The 23,648-nt window shown below is 40.5% G+C and overlaps 1 protein-coding gene across 13 annotated transcripts in view; it reads right to left on the minus strand.

Annotated features, from left to right (window-relative positions):
• Positions 1-23,648, minus strand: part of ATRNL1 (attractin like 1) — a 624,604-nt gene that overhangs the window by 420,066 nt on the left and 180,890 nt on the right. For 12 of the 13 annotated variants that reach the window (XR_010302493.1, XR_010302494.1, XM_064144312.1 and 9 more), the window contains exon 20: positions 17,556-17,649. Coding sequence is in view for 11 of the 13 variants with exons in the window: in XM_064144312.1 (XP_064000382.1) it covers positions 17,556-17,649 (94 nt within the window). In the remaining 2 variants the exon portion in view is untranslated. Of the gene's footprint in view, positions 1-17,348; positions 17,472-17,555; positions 17,650-23,648 lie in introns of those variants that run through there. The other variant, XM_064144320.1, reaches the window with a different exon arrangement.

The raw sequence follows: 23,648 nt of genomic DNA on the forward strand, positions 1-23,648 counted from the left end.
TTTCTATTTTCTATCCATCATTTTCTGACTGTCTGTTGGTTTGCTTCTTAACTCAAGCCTGCATAGGATAATAGGCTACAATTACATTAACTGCCTTTCATCTCAGCTTGAATTAAATTTGTTCTGCATGCCAGCATGAAAATCTGTCCCAAGTCATTTTGCTTAAGTCAAAGAATAATAAACTCCCTCAAGTCCAATAATTTAGCCAATGATGTTAATACTGTGAGTATTCAGATTTATTTTTTTTTTACTGGAAGATAATCTCCAAAATTGTGCTTCTGAGAAAAACAGTTATTTGTCAGTACTTTTTTTTTTTTCTGTGCTATGATAGTGATTTTAAAATGATTTAAATTACAAACCTATCCTCAGTTGTTCTCATGTTCCAAAGGTCTTTTTTTTTTTCCTCACTCATTTTCAGATTGGGTTTCTAATTTACACAAAAGTAATAGTGGAAAGGGTAACATTATCCACAAATTAGAAATGCAAAATAATCTAATGTCACTTCAAGCACAATTCTGGTAACTGAGATAGTCCATCATGTCAGGGGAAAAAAATTATATATATATATATATACTTGGTCATTTTTCCATAAAGAAGACAGAGAAATCAACTGAGAGCACAGTGAAGAAATGCACTCAGAGGTGAATGCTGTTTTGAGAAGATCAGCATGAAAAAGCCTCCAGAGAATTCACTGCACAATTATGTTTGCACAACATCCAAATGCATTATAGAAAATATTTCACTCTTGGATCAAATCTGAAGGTTTAATCTCCAAATTCTCCAGTGATCATCACATGATAGGCTTAAAAAAGGCATGATCTGGAGTACAGTCTTAAGCTTTTCATTTTCTTTTTCTCACTCTTTTATTTTTGTTGCTGTTTTTTTTTTTTCCTGTTAGTTTTTGTTGGTGGTGGGTTTTTGCTCCAAATAAATTTAAATATAACTGATACAGCTTATCAAAGTGTGATTTCAAAGCTCTGCTTCAAAAGTGGCTTTGGAGAAGCGTCTTAAGTACCACAAGATTCGTGAAGTGGCAAAATGTTTTACAAAGCATTTTAGATTCATTTAGCCATTTAGTGTCAAATTCCCATACACTACTCATAAGAAATATACAACAACAATAGCAAAATACTATGTTGTAAAACCAAAATTGCAGATCTTCCTGATGATTTTCCCCCACCCCCCCAAAGCCAGGAAAAAAAATCATAATTTCTCTCAACTCCAGGTAAGACTACACACTGCCTACCACCATAACAGGAGGAAAGTTTGGCAACAGTGCTTGCATTCTGGAAGTAGTATCATTTTCCACAGGTATGGAATATTCATGACTTCAAGATATGACTAAAATTTGCAGAAGAAAACACTCAAGCAAAATGTTACCAGGTAATTTCCATTACAGCCTGTTAATAGGATGTCTGACAATCTACTCTATTTTGAACATGCAGAAAATTGGATACAATCTACTATTTAGAAACACATAAAGCTGAATATATCTAATGTACAGCTCATTACATCCACCACATGGGAAGACAGATCAGACTAGTACTGCGTTGTACTGTCCAGTGCTTTTCTGTTTCTAGACCTGCATTTATCTGAAATAATTTAAGCTGAATTTCTCTCAATGTTTGTAACAAAGATATCACAGAATTATTGAGGCTGGAATAGAGCTCAATCATCAAGTCCAGCCTATGACCTAACAACACCGCATTGACTAGACCATGGCACAAAGTGCCACATCCAATCTTTCTTTGAACACCTCCAGAGACAGGGACTCCACCACCTCCCTGGGCAGTCCCTTCTAGTGTCTAATTACCCTTTCCATGAGGAAGTAAGTCCTAACATCCAACCTAAACCTCCCCTGGCACAGCTTCAGGCCATGCCTTCTCATCTCATCTCATCTCATCTCATTTTGTCACAGATTGTCTGAGAAAAGAGTCCAACCGTAACCTTACTACAACTTTGGCCTGGAGCACAAATCCTATGAGGAGAGGTTGAGGGAGCTGGGCCTGTTTAGCCTGGAGAAGAGGAGGCTCAGGGGTGATCTTATTACTGTCTACAACTACCTGAAGGGGCATTGTAGCCAGGTGGGGGGTGGCCTCTTCTCCCACGTAACCAGCAATAGAACAAGGGGACACAGTCTCAAGTTGTGCCAGGATAGGTATAGGCTGGATATTAGGAAAAAGTTCTTCACAGAGAGAGTGATTTCCCATTGGAATGGGCTGCCCAGGGAGGTGGTGGAGTCACCGTCCCTGGAGGTCTTCAAGAAAAGACTGGATGAGGCACTTAGTGCCATGGTCTAGTTGATTGGATAGGGCTGGGTGATAGGATGGACTGGATGATCTTGGAGGTCTCTTCCAACCTGGTTGATTCTATGATTCCTTTTAGATAGTTGTGGAGTGTGATAATAGCCTCTCTGAGTCTCCTCTTCTCCAGGCTGAACAACGTCAGCTCCCTTAGCCTCTCCTCATCAGACTTTCCCTCCAGTCCTTTCACCAGTCTTGTCACAACCTGAGACTGTGTCCCCTTGTTCTATTGCTGGTTGCCTGGGAGAAGAGACGAACCCTCCCCCCCCACCCCACTACAGCCTCCCTTCAGGTAGTTGTGGACAGCAATGAGGTCACCCCTGAGTCTCCTCTTCTCCAGGCTAAACAACCCCAGCATTGGGTAGATGATGAAAAGCAGCCAGATCCAATTCTACAAAACTGAGCAGAGAGGAGGGTCTAAATCTGAGCTTCCAAAGGGTAAATGTCAAATCATTCATTAAATCATGTACTTAACTTAAAAACAAACAAAGAAACAAACAGAAATCCAACCAACACCAAAAAAATGCTGACTATTTTTACAAAAACATGAGCAAAAGCAACATACTAATGGTATAGAAAAAGGTGTCATGAAAGTTAGTGATAAAAAGACAAGAGCATTAAGAAAAAAATAAACAAAGAAAGCAGTTTCACGTTTCTCTATGTTAAAAGGAGTGTTGGAAAATGTTTAAATGCAATAGAGCACGGTGAAAAATCCTTCAGTATAAAATAATAACAAATGCATTTTCTTTTTTTTTTTCTTTTTTAAATACAAAAGAAACTGAAGGGAAAAAAATCCAAAATCTGTATCTTTCCCAAAGAGTGGCTTTACAGAATTCTCACCTCTGAATCTTAGAGGTATTTTACTGTTTTGTGGATGGCAGTGAAAAGCAGAGAACTTGTTCTGTTTACTTGTGTTGTTATTTCTTCTTTTACTCATAAGTAGAGAGGAGACAATTTTTCTGTTCAACCAGAAGGATTTCTCTATTTCTTGCAATCATCATTTGTCTCTTTCAATGTTACATTATCTCAAAAAAACTTACATTTCCCAAGTCCAGAAAACAACAAATAAATTAATAACAATACAGAGAAAGAAAATGAAGGCATGAAGAGAAGCAAAGTATCAAGAGTGGCTGGAAAGAAATTTCTGAAGTAGTTCTGTGAAATGCTTGCTGCAATGTAACAACTTACAATTAGCCTCCCAAGAGCAGGAGAAAGCAAAAATAAACTGCATGTTGCCCAATTCACACCAAATCAGGGAAACTTAAGCTTCTTCTTGTGCATTTGTATATTTGTCAGAATCAGGGCCCAAAGTTGTGATTAAATGAAGACTATACATAAGAAAGGATAAAATGACCTAAATGAGAAAAGGATTAGAAAGTCATTTTGAGGCATCTGTTAAAAGTAATTGCTGCCCTCATCTCCTCCTGGATCTTGTAAGAAGTTATTTCCAGGCCAAATTTATTTATTTATCTTTTAAAGTTAAACCTTCTTTATGAAATCTGATTTATTAAATCTCTTGTAGCATATCTGACTGTTCCTTTACCCTTTAATTCTTATTGCTTCCCTATGAGCAGCCCAACATCATCTCTTCCAGGACATTGTGCCACTTCGGACATGTTTCTTACCATAGTTTGGCCACCTCACTACTCTCTCTTTGGCCTCCTGTTGTAATTTAGTATTCCTACATTTATCATTGCTCTGCATAACAGCAAGTGAAAGCAAACTCTTATGGCAAGTTAAATTTTCAGACCTGATTATAAGTTCACTTTGATTCCAAATCAGAGTCTTATCACTATTTGAAACAGCTTTTCTAGCTGAGTATTTACTTTGACTTCTAGTACTTTGTTCTTTTTCTTTTTTTTTAAATTGATGAAAAATTCCTTTCCTCAAACTATAAAAATAATTGATGAAGATGAAGAGCTAAAGCTGTAAATCAATTCTTCTGAAGTGATAATCTAATAAACCACTCAGGCTTCACTGTTGAAGTTTAGGATATCATCTGGGCTTCGGGATTGATTCATGCCTTTGTAATCAAGCTCCCCAACCCTCTTATCTAGTAAACTAGATAAAGGCTAACACTTTCCAATGCATTCACAAAAAGACAGAGCTCAAAGCATGCAAAGGTTATGCAGCTTAAGTTATATTTTATAATTTCTAAATGTGATTCTTTAGTACAAAAGAAAAAAAGAATATTGAAGCATTCCTAATATTAAGACATTATCTTTCAGCTGGTGAGTACAGATAGAATAGGACTTAGGCTGTTTGTTGTTGCCCTATCAGTTACCATTCCCTGAAAATACTTTGCATAGGATGAAAAAATTGCTTTTGATGTCAAAGTTTGTTAGTTTATATTATAGAAGGTCAAATATTACAGGTAGTTTTCAGTAATATTGTTTATGCTTTTTCATAGTTTGCTTGGTTTATGTCATTCATGTGGTAAGCCAGGCTAAGAACAAAAAGCAAGGGAAAAAACAAAAGGATGTTTATGTAAGCATATGGTTAGCCTGCAGAATTCTCTCACATAGTCTGTCTCCAGTTTTTTAAACAGGAGTGAAACAAATACTCCTCTTAAACAGACAAATCTGTAGCAAGGCAAAACAACAGTATCACCGAATTGTCAGGGTTGGAAGGGACCTCAAGGATCACCTAGTTCCAAACCCCCTGACCTGGGCAGGGATACCTTCCACTAGATCAGGTTGCACAGAACCACATCCAGCCTGGCCTTAACACTGAATGATGAGGTTTCCACCACCTCCCTGGGCAATCTGTTCCAGTGTCTCACCACCCTTACGCTGAACTTATTTCTAACATCTAATCTAACTCTACCTACTCCACTACCTGACATCCTAAAAAATCCCTCACCAGCCTTCTTGTAGATAATCACATTATTTCACAGATCAACTATAGAATTTAACACTATTTTTGACACAGCCTTCTCTTTTTCAAGTTTCTTACTAAACTATAACTCAAATATCTAGTGTTTTCTAAGCAGCTCTTTAAAATGTTGCATGCAGTATCTTATCTTCATAAAAGAATAAAAATAACTTATCATGTTGTTATCACTAACACAGAAGCTAGTGTGACAGGAGGCTTTTTTTTTAGCACTGCCTGTGTTTGGGACACAGGGAAGTATGAGAACACAGGATATAGAATTGAGATGGAAAGAAGTTACAAGAAAACCTGCACGACTTCTAGATGCCTGCACATTCAACTGCCTAAGAATGCATCTTTTTGCAAGTGGAAGGCTTCTAAAATTGAGGACCACTTAAAGATGATTTAGCACTGTATAACTGATTTGCTTAGTCTATATAATTATCAGCACCTCCATGAAGAAATGAGAAGCAACACATTTCTCACTCCCATGTCTTAACACCAAAATGTACTTCTTAGTTCTATCTATGCATAATTTTAATCCTTTATGTGCAAACCTCTTTTTAACACTCCCAGCAACTACTGCAGCAATTTAAAACTAATAACTGGCAACAAACCAAAATATTTTAACTTTACAACCAGAAACAACACTATTGTAGCTAAATTTTCATCTATATGTAAAAGATATACAATTGACTGAATGAAAAAAACAAACAAACCAAACAAACAAACCCAGTAAACAACTAAATAGAAAATGAAAACAGCAGTAGGAAGATGCATATTACTTCTATCAGAGATCATAAGTGGAGGAAGAAAGCAATCTTTCCATCACCAAGAGATTCCTCACAAATACCCCTGGAAGTGTTCAAGAGAAGACTGGATGAGGCACTTGGTGCCATGGCCTAGTTGACTAGATAGGGCTGGTTGATAGGTTGGACTGGATGATCTTGGAGGTCTCTTCCAACCTGGTTGATTCTATGATTCTAAGTATCCAGTGAGACCTAGCATTTCCTCACTGCTATATAAAACCTGTTGTTTCTTCCCCTTTCTTAGTGAATAATGACTAAACACCATAAGGCAAAGCTGATAGATGTATCTAGCAATGGGGTTTTCATCACAACATAGCTTCATTTCTTTACTTATTTGTGAGATCTTGAAAATAGATGTAGCAGTAGGCACAGTGTAAGCCAGCCCAAGACACAAGGCCTTTGCCCTCACCTTACCAGCATGGGAAGAGCCTTAAAACTTCCCAAGTGCTTTCTACAATCATAATCACAGAAGCTAAAGTAACAACTGTGCTGGATCACAAGAAATCAGACTCAACACAGCAACTGTACAGCAGTTAGAGCCACCCTGCCTATGTTCTTCCTAATAACTCTTCCGTGCAGCACCAGGCACCCCTGTTCCTCTTTTCTTCTGTAACCATTAGCATCATTCCCAGTGCTATATTATCCCAGTCCAGATACCTAACTACAGACAGAATAATTACCTTCACCTTCTAACCATGTCCTGTCAAGAGCAGTGTGGCCAGCAGGGCAAGGGAGGTGATTCTCCCCCTCTCACTCTGCTCTCATCAGGCCTCACCTGGAATCCTGTGTGCAGTTCTGGAGCCCCCAGCACAAGAAGGACACCAAAATGTTGGAGTGAGTCCAGAGGAGGCCACCAAGATGCTCAGAGGGCTGCAGCAGCTCTGCTATGAGGACAGGCTGTGAGAGCTGAGGCTCTGCAGCCTGGAGAAGAGAAGGCCTCAAGGAGACCTTGGAGCGGACTTCCGGTATCTGAAGGGGCCTGCAGGAGAGCTCAGGAGGGACTATTGACAAGGTCTTGTAATGAGAGGATGAGGAGGAATGAGTTTGAACTGGCAGAGGGGAGATTTAAACTGGATGTTAGGAAGAAGTTCTGTACAATAAGGGTGGTGAGACACTGGCACAGGTTGCCCAGGGAGGTTGTGGCTGCTCCCTGCCTGGAGGTGTTCAAGGCCAGGTCAGATGAGGCCTTGAGCGACCTGTTCTAGTGGGAGGTGTCCCTGCCTGTGGTGGGAGGTTGGAACTGGATGATCTTTGAGGTCACTTCCAACCTAAACCATTCTATATCCAGCTTTAAATAATTACAGATCTATTTCAGGCTTCAGGAAATTGCTAACTTGTCTATTCTTGGTGGTTGTGCTAATCTATTATAACAAAAATAGTATGTAGAAGCATTATCTGGTCCATACATCCCTAGACAACTGGAACTGCAGCACCACTTAACACCAAAAATCACTGGCTTTTCAGGAAGGACGTTTGCTTTATGACAAATGCATCCTGAGCCCTGGAACTGAAAAGAACCCCACCTCACTGGCACGTCAGCCATGAAAGACTTAGGCAGTCTTCCCTGTTCTTCTGCTTCACTAACACACCCTGCACTGAGAAAATCAGATTATTCAAATCACACAATCACAGAATGTCAGGGGCTGGAGGGAACCTCGAAAGCTCATCCAATCCAACCTCCCTGCCAAGGCAGGATCACCTAGAACAGATCCCACAGGAACACATCCAGGCAGGTTTTGAGTATTTCCAGAGAGGGAGAATCCACAACCTCCCTGGGCAGCTTGTTGCAGTGTTCTGGCACCCTCACACTGTTTAAATGAAACTTCCTATGCTTCAGTTTCCACCCATTGCCCCTTGTCCTGTCATCAGGCATCAAGTGGCAGTCACTGAACAGCACTGCCATGGCACTGGAGGGACAATTTTTACAAGCAATGTATTTTGATTCCCTTTTTTTTAAGGGAAACCCAGCCCCATGTATATTTCAAACGGGAAACAAAAGATGCATTAATCAAATCTATATCCACCACACATCCTAACATCAACAGTTGGGCACAAGAGACAGGTACAGTGCTTGCATTCCTATTTTACAGCCAGTAGTGTCTGAAAAGTTGCAAAAGTTTTTCTCTGCACTTTGTGTCTCTGGAGGCAGCCAGGATAAGAAATAATGAATACTAAAAAAAAATAAAACAAACAAATCCTTAGAGAACTACTGAGGCCCAGCAGCAAGCAGATCCTGCTCTGTTGAGCTTGCCAAACTTAGACACACTTCTATCTGTGCATACAGCCACAGCATTACAGAATTAATCAGGTTGGGAAGGACCTTCGAGATCTCGAGTCCAACCTAACACCTTCTAATTAACTAAACCACGGCACTAAGTGTCTCATCCAGTCTCCTTTTAAACACCGCCAAGGATGGTGACTCCATCACCCCCCCAGGCAGCTCATTCCAATGCCAATCCCTCTTGCTGTGAAGAACTTCTTCCTAATGTCCAGCCTGAACTGGCTCTGGTGCAGCTTGTGACTGTGTCCTCTTGTTCTGCCCCTGGTTGCTTGGGAGAAGAACGGGACAGTGCTTACAAAGAGTGGTTTATATTTACCAAAAGCACATGACTCCAAAAGGTCCCAGAGGGCTTCATGGACATACCACATGAGGCCTCACCTTGAGTGCTGTTCTGGGCCCCTCATTTCAAGAGCAGGTCCAAGGAAAGTGATGAGACTGGGGCAGGAAATTCTGGTAAGGAGAGGCTAAGGGAGCTGGGGCTGTTCAGCCTGGAGGAGACTCAGGGGGGACCTTATCACTCTCTACAACTACCTGAAGGAAAGTTATAGTCAGGTGGGGGTCAGGCTCTTCTCCCAAGCAACTTAGGAGGTGTTCAAGAAAAGACTGGATGAGGCACTTAGTGCCATGGTCTAGTTGACTGGACAGGGCTGGGGGATAGGTTGAACTGGATGATCTTGGAGATCTCTTGCAACCTGGTTGATTCTGTGATTCTGTGACAAGAGGGGACAGCCTGAAGCTGTGCCAGGGGAGGTTCAGGTTGGATATTAGTAAGCACTTCCTCATGGAAAGAGTAATTGGACACTGGAATGGACTGCCCAGGGATGTGGAGAAGTCATCATCCTTGGAAGTGTTTAAGGAGAGCTTGGATGTGACACTTTGTAATATGGTCTAGTCATTGTGGTGGTGCTAGGTTATAGGCTGGACTTGATGACCTCAGAGGTCTATTCCAGCCTCACTAATTCTGTGATTATGTGATGTTGAGAAAGTGAGAAATTGAGCAGCACACACACAAAAAAAAACCCAACCAACTGACCAAAACAAATAAACTCAAACCAACAAATCAAACCAAACCAACAAAAAAAAAAAAAAAAACTAATGGCAACAATAAAAAATAAAGAAAACCCAAACAACAACAAAAAAAACACCAAAAAAAAGAAAGCAATGACAAAAAAAAATCCACAACCAACAAATGATAAAAAAAAAAATCAAAAACCAAACACCCAAAATTCTCACACTCCAGGAAAAGAAATTAAGGTTGATGCTGGCATACAACACTGCACAAATCTGTTCTAAAAAATACTGCACAAGGCCCACTTCAAATCCCAAACTTTATTCTTCTTCAAATTTGAAATTAGAAACTATCTCAAATGATCCAAATTCCTGCTATTTGCCTTCTGATATTTTTTTTTTAAGCCATTAGAGTGCATTTGGGTCATGTTCTGAAGCTTTGATATTAGATGTATTATTTAAATGAAAGCTGCAATTTAAGCAAAAAAAAAATGATTGATGCCAGAAACATGAATTAAAGGGGGAGGGGAAACATAAAAATACCTCAAGTCCCTGACAGATCTGGCAATAATTACTACATGCAGCTCAGAAAATTAGTACATTTAAAACATATTTAATGCTGCAGTGGGAGTTTTATTTTATTGTTCTCCTTAGCAACCTAATGATCTAGCTCTTGGAGAACTAGCTGAGGGCTTCAACCTATCCTTATAGGAGCAAGGTAAAATTTTCAGGCAGTTAAATAAGAACAGAAGCAGTCAATCCATCTAGATCTGCATGCCAGATGTAGATGGAATTCTCCTTGAAGCATCATAGCTAATAGAATAATATGCATAAGTATATCATGGTTTTCTGTTGATTGGAAAGCCCAAGGGCTGAACTCAGGCTCACCAACTCACTGTCAAAAGCAAACAAATAAGTAAAACTAACAGTGGAATATGACTATGTAACAGAAAAAGGAAAATTATCCAAAAAGAAGAGGAAAAAATATTTTAATGCAGTTTCCTTTATTAACTTAAAACATTTAGTATGTAACATTTTAACAGATCACCATAATAACTAGTGTTAAAGGGATTCTACCCTCTGTCAGGAAAAATAAGTTCCTTAATAGAAGTTATTCTATTAAACTTCCAGCAACCAAAATCTCTTTGGGTTGTTTTAGTTTGTCTGTTTTGGCTATGTGTATCTCTGATAAAGGAAGTTCTAATACAGTGAATTTATTATATGATTGCTATCATTTTTTCCTCCTAAAAGAAAGCACAAAGTGGAACTCTGAGAGAAACAATGAGGAACAGAACCACTCTGCTACTAGCAAACAAAGGTGCAGTGACATCAACAGAATGGTGAATTGAACTCATAATCCAATGCATTTTTACCTGCCTTTCCATCTGGTAAGAGAGATGATATCATTCAGTGGTGGGGAATGATATAGAAGAGGGCAGATGGATATTTTAAAAATCTTATTCCTATGTAAATCAGATCATCAATAAGTGCTTATTATTTACACACAGATCATTATAACACTGAATAGCTTTCTAAAGCTTGCCTACTGTGAAGATTTTACCAGACAATCAGGGTCTATTTTTATAAACAAAATACTACTTCTTCTAGCCCTTCAGAAGAAATAGCAATATAAATAAGAAACTAATAATCTAAACAGTTATTAGACATAAAATGAGCAAGCTAATTATTTTTGAGTTCAGATTACCCTGGATACATATAGTTCATACTTTTCAAGTTACTCTTCTTGCTACTACATACAATATACTATGAAATACAATATTAAAAACAAGGGTTCCTCCACTGTATTTTAACGTGGCAGTTCTCCATTGCAAAAGCTCTGAAATTCCGTTTTTACTCATCACATGGTTTTCTGGTGGTTCTTTCCTTACACAGCACCCCAGATATGCTCAACATTTTAGTTTGCCATCTACATAAAATAATCATTATTCTGAATTCTACCTAGGAACTTAGATACGCTAACAAGACATTTAACCTGCTCATCATTCAGGGTTCAAAGATACACTCCCTATAGCAACAGGACAGGTTCAGTAGTCTGAAATCTGCCACAGTGAAAAGTACTTCACAAGCAGGATTGATTTCCCTCACCCAAAACTACAGCAATGGCTGTTACTGGCAAGCACACTGCAATAAATGTTACAGGACAGCCAGTAAAACCTGACAATCTGAAATATTAGCTATGAAATCTTATTTCTACCAAGCATTTGTAACCTTGTAACCTTTACAGATGCTTATAATACCTCCAGATTTACACATATTTACAAGGGGCGACAAAAGCCAAAGGCATCTCCAGGTGAAAGGTTCCTCTTGGAACAGCCCAGACACACTGAAACCTCAAATAATGTTTTAATTACTCACTTGTCGCGGTTTGAGGGGTTCCAGGTTATCCCAGACTCCCTAAAACATACTACAGAGACCAATATCCCAGGGGATGAACTAGTCACCCACAGATAAATTCCACTTTTTATTTTCTTACATTGAACAAATGTACTCTCATTTAATAGCAAAATTTGAACCTTGAAACACCCCTTTAGCACATTGCCTACATTTCCACAGGCCTATTCCCCTATATTTCCTTGGGACCAGGTGAACCTTATGAGGTGCACCAAGAGCAAGCGCAAGTGTTCTGCATCTGGGCCGGAACAATCCTCACTACCAACGCAGACTCAGGGAGGAGGTGACACAAAACAGCCCTATGGAAAAGGACTTGGGTGATGGATGCGAAGGTGGACATGAGAAGACAGTATGAGTTTGCCGCCTAGAAAGCAAATCATATCCTGGGCTGCATCAAAAGCAGCACTGCTAGCAGATCCAGAGAGGTGATTCTGTCACTCTTCTCTGATGAGATCTCACTTGGTATACTGTGTCCAGGTCTGGAGCCCTCAATACAGCAAGGACATGGACCTGATGGCACAGGTCCAGAGGAAGGCCACGAAAATGATCAGGGGGTTGGAGCATCTCTGCTATGAGGACAGGCTGAGGGAGCTGGGGTTGTTCAGTCTGGAGAAAACGAGGCTCTGGGGACACCTAATAGCAGCCTTGGGGACACCTAGTAGCAGCCTTCCAGTACCTGAAGGGGGCCTGCAAGAAGGATTGAGAGAGCCTTTTTACAAAGACCTGTGGTGATAGGACGAGGGGCAATGGCATCAAATCAGAGAAAGCAGATTTTGATAGGATGTTAGGACCAGGTTCTGCACCATGAGGGTAGAGGAACACTGGAACAGGTTGCCCCAGGGAAGTGGTTAGGGCCCCATCCCTGGAGATACTCCAAGTGAGGTTTGACAGGGCTCTGGGCAGCCTGATCTAGTTGAGGATGTCCCTGCTGTCTGCAGGGGAGGTTGGACTAGATGACCTTTGGAGGTCCCATCCAACCCAAACCATTCTATGATTTTCTCATTGTGTTTTTGAAGCTATATGGGTCATTAATTCTTACCATATGGATACACTGAAATCTACAGTACTCTTAAAACCCCTGTAGACAAAATTCTATGAGGAAATATGTTATGCAGCTAGAATAGAATATATTGCAGAAAAAATAAATTCTAAAAAGGATATAAAATATTACAGAAAATTAAATCAAATTGACTTAAATTAATAGTTTTCACTGAAAAAGATTATTTAAGTCAATGTCATTTTACTGTTATGTGCTAGTTTGAAGCAAGCTAGAATGTTTTGGTAACAGAACTAGATAACGGGCAGTGAAATGAAAACAACTGATGTCAACTTCTCTCACAGTCTCGCTGAGAACTCTGGGAAGAAGAAAGACTTTTTCTCCATTTTGTTTCTCACTCTTGCTTTTGCCTTAGACCTGGTTACATCTCATTAACCCTGCTCCTACTAACCTTGCTCCCTAACCTCTTGGCTGCACCTCTCTTCTTCCTGAGAACTGGGGTAAGGTTGAGAGGGCCGGGGGGAGGTGTTGGGGTGGTTTGAGAGCCCCTCCTGGGGACCTTGGTTTCTGGGAGGGGAGTTGTGCTTTTGTATTGTTTATCCTTTGTATATTTCTGTATATAATTGTATATAACTGTATATATTGTAAATAGCTGCTTGTAAATTCTGCTAGCTGTAAATAAATTGCTTCATCTATATTCCCAGGGTCCGTCTGAGTTAGCTGGGGCAAATACAAAGTGTGGGGGGGGCGGGGTAACCCCCAAACCATCACATGTTACTGTCCGTGGCACATTCTGTTATTAACTTCAACTGGAAAACACAGAAAAAACCAAAGCATTTTTATTTGTTTCTCATTTTAGTGTTTTGCAGTCTGGTTACTTTGAATAATCAAATCATTCTAATCAATTCCTCCTTATCAGGACAGTACTGTAGAATTTCACCAAATGAAACTACCTACTTAAAAAACCCCAAATATACTTCTTTTTGGAAGTATTTGTCATTAAAGAAATATTGCAATACAGAATGTAAATGTGTGCTCAAAGCTGCTTTAGAGCACTAGTTTGAATTTAAAATGCCCTTGTGCTTCATGCTATCCTAAACAGCACAATTCAGAATTTAATATATGTGAGAGATGGGTGCACTAGAAAAACCTAAAAATAAATAAGTCTTAAGATAAAAGATCCTCCATAAACTAATAACTGACTGTTCTGAGGCTAGGGAGGGGAAAAGTATTGTAAAGATACCCTGATCTCCTAAAAACTCTGCCTCCAAGATGTGGTGGTTACTGCACGTGACAGGTAGGTATAAAAGCATCAGAGAGGAGGAAGAGATGGAGGGAGGGAAAGAGATAACACACAACCCTGCAGTTATGACTTTCTAATCAATAGGAATCTTGACAGGAATATAAATCTAAGTTTCATGCTGAATAGCTAGACTCTGGAATTTTCACAGAAATCCTTATTTTAAAAATCACAGGGCTACAGGCTTGCTGCTGAGATTGCATAACAGTCTATCTAATGAACAGCAGGAAAAAAACAGCCAGAGCTATAGAGAACAGCATTTACACTTTGAATCAAGTTCCAGATGATTTATACAGAATATAATAAAGTAATAAATAGAAGGAAAGCTGTTCAAGAGGGACAGAAAAGTACTGGAGAGAGTCCAACAGAGAGCCACAAGGATGATTAGAGGAATGGAGCATCCCTCTTAAGAAGAGAGGTTGAGAGACTTGGGGCTCTTTAGATTGGAAAAGAGAAGACTGAGAGGGGACCTTGTCAATACTTATCAATATCTAAAGGGTGGAGGTCAGAAGGATTGGGCTGGGCTCTTTGCAACAGCAAGCAGTGATAAAACAAGGGCCACAGGTAGGACACACGAGGTTTCACTTGAATTTAAAGAGGAACTTTACTGCTAGGCTTAAACAGAGCAATGGAACAGGCTGTCCAGAGAGGTTGTAGAGCCTCTTCTCTGAACATGTTCTTCTGTACATCTGCTTTAATAGCACAATTTGCCCTGCATAAGTCTTTGGTCCATGTAAGAATCAATGAAGAGGAATGTATTCCATGTGACAAACTCAGCAGTTTTCAAACCAGGGATCACAGGATCACAGGATGTTAGGGGTTGGAAGGGACCCAAGAGATCATCGAGTCCAACCCCCCTGTCGGAGCAGGACGATACTATCTAACACAGATCACAGAGGAACACATCCAGACAGGCCTTGAAAGTCTCCAGAGAAGGAGACTCCACAACCTCTCTGGGGAGCCTATTCCAGTGCTCTGTGACCCTTACAGTAAAGAAGTTCCCCTTTGTGTTGAGGCGAAACCTCTTTTGCTGCAACTACATGCAGCAGTCACAGGGATTTTTTTTTTTTAATTTCAATTTTAAGTTTACTCTTGAAAAGTCAATATTTGAATTTGTTTCCTTCATTTTGTGGTATTGCTTTAACTCTTGAGCAAAAGAGGAAAGCCCACCACCAACACAACTTTTTCTCTTCTAGTTATTTAAGTGGGATAAAAGAGTCTTTTATGGCAAACTCAGGAGAACAGGCTGATAAGGTTGGGCAGCACAACCAACCATATAAGACAGAAGTTCCAAATCAGAGAAGAGAAAAAGAGAAATGAAAAGCAATGGCAAAGCAGATACGTGAAATACCAACTGGGAAAATATTGTCTAAAAGAGACTTAGGCTGAATAGTAGTTGGTAGAGGACTGAAGTTATGAGCAAAATAAAAATAATTAAATAATTCTGCTTCCTGTAGTTCAAGAATTACAATGTACAGAGGCAGACTTTTTAATTCTTTGGAGTTTTCCCCATTCTTTGTAAATGACTAAAACAGCACCACCACATGTCTGCAGCACAGCAGTAATCAAGTCGCTCATTAATGTCTAGAACTGATTGTTTGGACACAGAGACAAAAATAACTTCTTATAAAGACTTAATGTAGAGTTGAAAGATATTATCATTCCTCGGCATTTGTTGTGATAAACATACATCATTTAGTCCTAAGCTTAGTTTCTCATCTCCTCCTGAAAGCCTCCAATCAGCTATAACCAGAAAGTCTCACTGAAACAGTATATCTGCCAGCACAGCCCTTTCTCAGGAATATACATGGAATCTATCCATCAGGTATTTTTGTTTCTTGACTATTTATCAAGCAAAGAGTTAAGAGTAGGGTTCAAGCCAGTCCATTAAATGCACCAAAGATGGATCCACAAATCCACAAAGTTAAAGAACAGGCTTCACTGCAAGCAGAACACAACCTCCTGATGCCTCTTCCTGTGCTGCTGGAGAGGAACAAGCCATATGTATGCCTTTTTTATCCTATTCCTAATCAACATTGCTAATATGTGGGCCAGAAACTATTTTAAACAACTACAACTGTGAAAGGTATAAGGTTCCCATTGGATAATGCAGTGTACAGGACAGAATGAACTGCAAGAATCATCTTTAAACATAAGGCTATTCACTGTTAACTTTAACTTTCTCCTACCTGACAAGTTACTCTACTTCAGTACTACTTTGTTCTTAGTCCTCCCATTTGTTTTTGCTCTATCTTAAGTTGCAGGCTCGTTCTCTACACAAACATAATCAGCTATTCCAGCACAAAACAAGAAACACTAATTGCACTTTCCATGACAGGACTACACAGTCCTCTCTTCTATATTTAATGATATGGGGAAATGTCTCAAAGACTGTTTAAACTGGCAGAGAGGAGACTTAAACTAGATGTTAGGAAGAAGTTCTGTACAGTAAGGGTGGTGAAACACTGGAACAGGTTGCCCGGGGAGGTTGTGGATGCTCCCTCCTTTGATATGTTCAAGGCTAGATGAGGCCTTGAGCTACCTGTTCTAGTGGGAGATGTCCCTGACTATGGCAGGGGGTTGGAATTGGATGATCTTTGAGGTCCCTTCCAACCTAAACCATTCTATGATTGTGCACTTCAATATGTGTCTGAAACTAATCACTGTAGATTCTGTTCAAGCTACACATCAAATGAGGGAGGTTCTCCTCTCCCTCTGATCTGCCATGGTGACACCTCACCTGGAATACAGCCTTCAATTTTGAGCTCCCCAGTTCAAGAGGGGCAGAGATCTACTCATAATCCAATGGAGGGCTATGAAGATGATTAAGAGGCTGGAGTACTGCCCTGTGAGGAGAGGCTGAAGGACCTGGGGCTTTTTGGCCTGGTGACTTAGAGGGGATCTAATAAATATTTACAAATATCTGAGCACTAGGGGTCAAAGAGGGAGAGGACAAACTCTTCTCAGCTGTGCCCTGTGATAGGACAAGGAGTAATGGATACAAACTACAGCACAAGAAGTTCCACTTCAACACAAGGAAGAACTTCCTTACTGTAAAGGTCACAGAGCACTTGAACAGGCTGCTCAGAGAGGTTGTGAAGTCTCCTTCTCTGGAGACTTTCAAACCCTGTCTGGATGCATTCCTGTGTGACCTGAGCTAGATTCTGTGGTCCTGCTCTGGCATGGGCATTGGACTTGATAACCTATGGAGGTCCCTTCCAACACCTAACATCCTATGATCCCATGAAAGATAATGAATATAATCACTCATTTTGCAGATATATTTTACTTTAAATAAAAGAAATCAAAAAAGAAGGAAGACAACTACAGGTTACTTTGCAGCTACTCCTTTCTACACCACATCACAATGTGAATAACATCACAAATATTACTAAACAAAAGACTAATTAATATTGACATTTCCTAAGAAATGGAGAGAACACTAAATTCATCACTAAAACATTGCCAGCTCAGTCACAAAATCCAAAACCTGAACAAAGCAAAGAAAGAAAAATTATAGTATTTCTTTAGGCAGAAACTGAAATAAGACCAAGCTAAATGTAATTGTACTCACAGTTGACATTGGTCTCCTTTGATTCCCTTAGTTGTGCAGAAGCATTTTCCTGTCTGCATGTGACAAATATTTGCATGTCCACTGCATGTGCAAGCTACAAAAATCAGAAAAGATAAGTCAGATTTCTTCACCCCTCTTTTCCATTTAACTAAGAAAGTATTCATGGATTCTAATACTTCATCCTAATATTTCCTACAAGATGTATTTACCAAAAAGATACAATAAAAAATTTACTACTTCAGTTATAAGCTTCTTTGCAGAACATTTTCTAGCACATCATTTAGTTTATTTTCTGCAGAGTTAAGAACTATGCATGTGCCATTAGAAGCTCTCCCCCACACCTTCAATTATAGCAGTCTGAGAATAACCATTAAGTCTACCATTTCAATGCACAATATGGAAAGTCATTAGCAATACATCTTTTCTTTACCAGGTGAAATCCTGATCATTGGCAAAAGCAATGACAAAATTCCATTTGTTTCAGAGAATCAAAGAATGGTCTGTGCCAGAAGGGACCTCTAGAGATCATCCAGTCCAGCCCCTCTGCAGTCAGCAGGGACATCCCCACTAGACCACGGCCCCGTCAAGCCTCACCTTGTATGTCTCCAGGGAAGGAGCCTCAATCACTTCCAAGGGCAACCTTTTCCAGTGCTCCACCATCCTCATAGTAAAGAACTTGTTCCTAACATCCTATCTAAATATGCTCTTCTCAGCTTAGACCATTGCCCCTCATCCTGTCACTGCAGGCCTTTATAAACAGCTTCTCTCTATCCTTCCTGTAGGCTCCCTCCAGGTACTGGAAGGCTGCTATTAGGCCCTCCTGGAGCCTGCTCCTCTCCAGACTGAGCACCCCCAGCTCCCTCAGACAGTCCTCTTAGCAGAGGTGCTTCCACCCTCTGATCATTTTCATGGCCCTCCTCTGAACCTGCTCCATCAGGTCCATGTCCTTCCTATAATGAGGGCTCCAGACCTGGACATAGTACTCCAGGTGAGGTCTCACCAGAGCAGAGTGAAGTGGCAGAATCACCTCTCTGGCTCTGCTGGCCACATTTCTTTTGATGCAGCCCAGGATATGATTTGTTTTCTGGGCTGTAAGCGCTCACTGTCTGCTCATGTCCAGCTTCTCATCCACCAGCACCTCCAAGTCCCTTTCCACAAGGCTGCTCTCTAACACCTCATCCTCCAGCCTGTACTAACAGGAGGATTGTTAATCAAAGCAAGTATTTGTAAAATGTCTAATATAATTGGAACTCTTTCTTTTGAACAAAAGGGAAAGCTGTGAAACCACTTCAACAAAGGCTAAATTATTGCTACAATTGTGGTCCACAACAAAAATCACCTAGAAGCAAAACACAGGCACCTTTAAAAGCTCTTGAAATGCAAAATGGAGAATCACTTCAACTCCTTTTTAAACCCAGTGGTTAAAGTGAATCTCTCCACACTGCTCTGCTCACTGCCGCTTCTGCTGCCTGATTGGTTCTCACCTCAAAACAATCCTTTGTGTTTCCAACCCTTGAGCTTTCTTTTTGGTTTTCCTTCCCATGTTTTTATGAATGACTATCCTGACTAGGCTGTCCTCTCTCTTTTCTAACCAAGCATACAAAACTTCATAACCTCCCTTTAGTAAGTGTGTCAATAATTCGCCACACCATAGTGGAACAAACCTGCTAACCTACTACAATTTGTTTAAAGTCTTTTTTTTTAATACAAAGTAACTTTGACCCTGCCTTGATGATCATATTATGCTTTCATTAAACTTTTAATCATGACTAAGATAAAGGATTTAACATTTGGGTTCCTGCTTGGGAACAGATGTGATACCAAGTGGTGACCTATATATAAAAAAAGTTAGTTTTTCACTTTATAATCCTAATACTGCCTTTCTATCAGAAAGATTGTGTTTTAATTTGATGAGGAATAAAACACAATGCATACTCATCTGATAGAGTCCCATACACACTCTAACCTCTCTGCCCCAGCCTGAAACAAAGAAGGAAGTTAATATAACAGCCAAATTAGAACTACAATTAAACATCAGATATTACTGCTAGAACCTTTCAATATCAGGAATTTGATAGTTTGTTCAGCCTCCAGTACTTGTTAAACAGTCAGCTGAAGATCAAGAAGCAATTGTGGGTTTGATGGATGGACCACTAGATGGATAAAGAACTGGCTTGATGGCCGGACCCAGTGAGTGGCTGTCAATGACTCCATATCCAAGTGGAAACCAGTGACAAGTGGTGTACCTCAGGGATCAGTCCTGGGATCAGTCTTGTTCAACATCTTTGTCGGTGACATGGACAGTGGCATTGAGTGCACCCTCAGCAAGTTTGCTGCACCAAGCTGTGTGGTGTGGCTGACAGCTTGAGAGAAGGGATTCATGCAGAGGGACCTTGACAGGCTGCAGAGGTGGGCCCAAGCCAACCTCATGAAGTTCAAGAAGACCAAGTGCAAGGTGGAGACAATCCCAAGCACCAATATAGCCTGACTGACTTGAGAGCAGCCCTGAGGATACAGACTTAGTGGTGGTGGTGGGCGAGAAGTTCAGTATGAGCTGTCAGTGTGCTCTTGCAGCTCAGAGAGCAACCAGAGCCTGGGCTGCAGCAAGAGAAGTGTGGGCAGCAGTGTGAGGGAAGTGATACTCCCCCTCTACTCCGCACTGGTGAGACCCCACCTGGAGTACTGCATCAAGTTCTGGAGTCCCTATTGCAAGAGGGTTATGGACATGTTGGAACATGTCCAGAGAAGGGCCACGAGGATGATCAGAGGGCTGGAACTGCTCTGCTGCAAGGAGAGACTGAGGGAATTGGGGCTGTTCAGTCTGGAGAGAAGGGTCCAAAGTGACCTTATAGTAGCCTTTCAGTATCTTACACAGACCTACAAGACAGCTGGGAATGTCAGGTAATGATAGGACTGGAGGGAATAGAACAAAGCTAGAAATGGGTAGATTCAGACTGGAGATTAGGAAGAAGTTTTTCAGCATGAGGGTGGTAAGACCCTGGAAGGGGTTGCCCAGGGAGGTGGTGGAAGCCTCATCCCTGGAGTTAAGGCCAAGCTGGATGAGGCTCTAGACAGCCTGATCTAGTGTGAAGCATTCCTGCCCATGGCAGGGGGGTTGGAACTAGCTGATCCTTGTGGCCCCATCCAACCCTAAAGAGCTACTACAGATACAAACTGTCTGCGAGAATCATCTGAGAAACTTCTGTGCAGCATACAGTGAGAAGCGACTTTTTCTCTCTTTCATAATACAACTTGTTATAACATGTTTGGAAAAGACCTACAGTTACCATAGGGCTAAAGCCTGCAATTTTGCCATGAACTTGACACTCAACAGTAAATGTTCACAGGAGTGCTACTAGCAGATAATCAGTTATGTTTTCCTAAAACCATTCATGTTCTCCCCTCTACATTTATGGAATAATTACTGAGACACTTCAAGCTGGAGAAGCCTCTGCTCTAAAGTTAATCATGTCTATCTTTGTTACAGTGTCAGTGAAAACCAAAGGAATACATTCTCAGCAGCTTGTTCCACTTATGGCGCAAATTAGCCACTCTTAAGAGTGATGCACCATTACAAAAGTTATAAAGGAGCTAAGATGCTGAATTCCAAATCACATTGCAAAAGCTGTCAATATATTGACAAAGAAGTTATTGCCAGCTGACCTTAATTAACTGCTCCTATAGTTATTGCTCACTTAATAGGAAGCAGATTGCAAACATGAGAGTGGAACTTCCTTTACATGACTAACTTTTATTTAGTAACTAAAGCATTTAAACACTGAAAAGCTTTTGGACACTATGCAACCTTATCACCTTCTTGGGAGAAAGGTAAAATGGATTATACAGTAAAAGTAACAGATACTGCCATACAAGAATTTGTGGAAGGGCAAAACTATTTCCTCAGGCAGCTCAGACATGACTTGTGTACTCAGTCCAGAGAAGTTTTCAGCACCACATATCCCCAGGGACACCTAAATCAAATCATTGCCTAGATAGTGCACTTCAGCGTACTATGTGCTCACACAGCACTCTACAGATAGACTCTTTTCCAACCAGCCAGGTATCTCCTGTTTAAACTGCATCGTGTTTCAATCTCTCCACTCTGTCCTTAGAGTTTCCTGGGTTTATACTGGAGAACAGATAATAACAAAAATCTAACTGAATTGAGTTTTCCACTGACCCATTTCTAAATTTTGACCTCTGCATATTCATAGTAGACACAAGTAAAGGATACAGTCATCATTTAGTCTCTCTCACCAAAAATAGCAGCAATGATTGCTCCACCTCATCTGCATTTTCATGAAGCTTCCACAGTACTAAGATTGGTATGGTTGAAAAAGGAGAAGAAAGGAGAAGATGAGAAGACTCAAGAGCCTTCTATTCAGGATTCCTCACCAATGATAAAGCTAGTTCTGACAAGAGCAGAAGCTAATTTTCTTCTACTAGAAGATTAAGAGAAATGCCTGTCATCGATCAGGTTCCTAGCAATCTAACTGTTGCCAGGATAATAACTTGAAAAGAGGCATCAGGAGCTAATCACTTTTCATATTCTTCTCAAAATCTCATCAGAACAAATTCTATTTAACAGCAGTGAATGCATATTTTAATTAATCTCAGACTTTCAAGTCTGTGATGAAAAAATGGATTCCTCCCAATCTGTGAGCCTCTATGAAGCTAGCAACCACAAAACAAAACACACATAAGCCAGTGCTGCACTTACTGACAAACTGAATATATGTTATCAACAATAGCAGAAGCAGAAGGACACAGCACTGTGGTACATCCAGTGGTGAAAGAATTTAGATGTCATTATCTTTCTACCTTCCTGCAGGTTCTTTCTATTGGCCTACTTTGGAATAACATAAAAAGAAATTATGAGCTTTGCATACCAAACAGCTTTGCTAATTAATAAAATGCAACCTAAAGTTATATTTGATTTCAAAGTAAAAGATTTATTTTCTTCTGTTATCCCACCATCTCCATCCTTCTCTTTCCATATTTTATTTAATATTTTTCACTTGCTTTTCTCTGCTTAATGAGAGGGAGATGGAATAAAAACCTCCACTCAGAAACACTGCAGATTTCAAAAAGTTAATTCCAGGCAATCACATCTCCAGTATACAACAAGGACTGGTGGCATATGATAGCTGCTTTTCTCTCATGGGAAAGAAGTATGTCTGTCATTCCCTATTTCATCATTCACACCATGCTAACAGTTTGGGGGAAATTCTCTTTGTATATATCATTAAATTATTTAAAACCTTTCAAAATTCGGCCTCATATCTCACCCCAAAATGCAGACAAACCCCTTCACAACAACCACACTCCAGTGAAAGCAAGACAGAAGATGGCTGCAGGACCACATAGGTAACTAAGGGATGGAAGGTCTTTCATACTGGAAGAAGCTAAGAAAGATGGGATTCAGCCTGGAGAAGCCTCCAAGGGGTCTTATTGTTATGTATAAATATCTGAAGGCAGGAAACCAGACTTTTCCTAGAGCCCACTGACAGAATAGAAGACAATGGCACAAATTACAACCCAGGAAGTTCCATCAAAACACAGAATCACACAATGTCAGAGGCTGGAAGGGACCTCAAAAGCTCATCCAGTCCAATCCCCTTGCCAGAGCAGGATCACCTAGAACAGATCAGAGAGGAACACTTCCAGGCAGTTTTTTTAATTTCTCCAGAGAAGTATAGAATCAGTCAGGGTTGGAAGGGACCACAAGGATCATCTAGTTCCAACCTCCCTGCCATGGGCAGGGACACCCTACCTCAGATCAAGGAGGGAGACTCCACAACCTCCCTGGGCAGCCTGTTCCAGTGTTCTGGCACCCTCACAGGAAAAAAAATTCCTCCTCACGTTTACATGAAACTTCCTATGCCTCAACTTCCACCCATTGCCCCTGGTCCTGTCACTGAGCATCACCCAGCAGAGCCTGGCTCCATCCTCCTGGCACTCACCTTTAACATATTTATAAATGATGAGGTCACCTCTCAGTCTCCTCTTCTCCAAGCTAAAGATTCCCAGCTCCCTCAGGCTCTTTTTCATTTTTATTTCCTCTGGTTTGTAGGTTTGGTTTGTTTGTTTTGT

Source organism: Pogoniulus pusillus, chromosome 6 (genome assembly GCF_015220805.1).
Source record: "Pogoniulus pusillus isolate bPogPus1 chromosome 6, bPogPus1.pri, whole genome shotgun sequence".
Classification (NCBI taxonomy): domain Eukaryota; kingdom Metazoa; phylum Chordata; class Aves; order Piciformes; family Lybiidae; genus Pogoniulus; species Pogoniulus pusillus.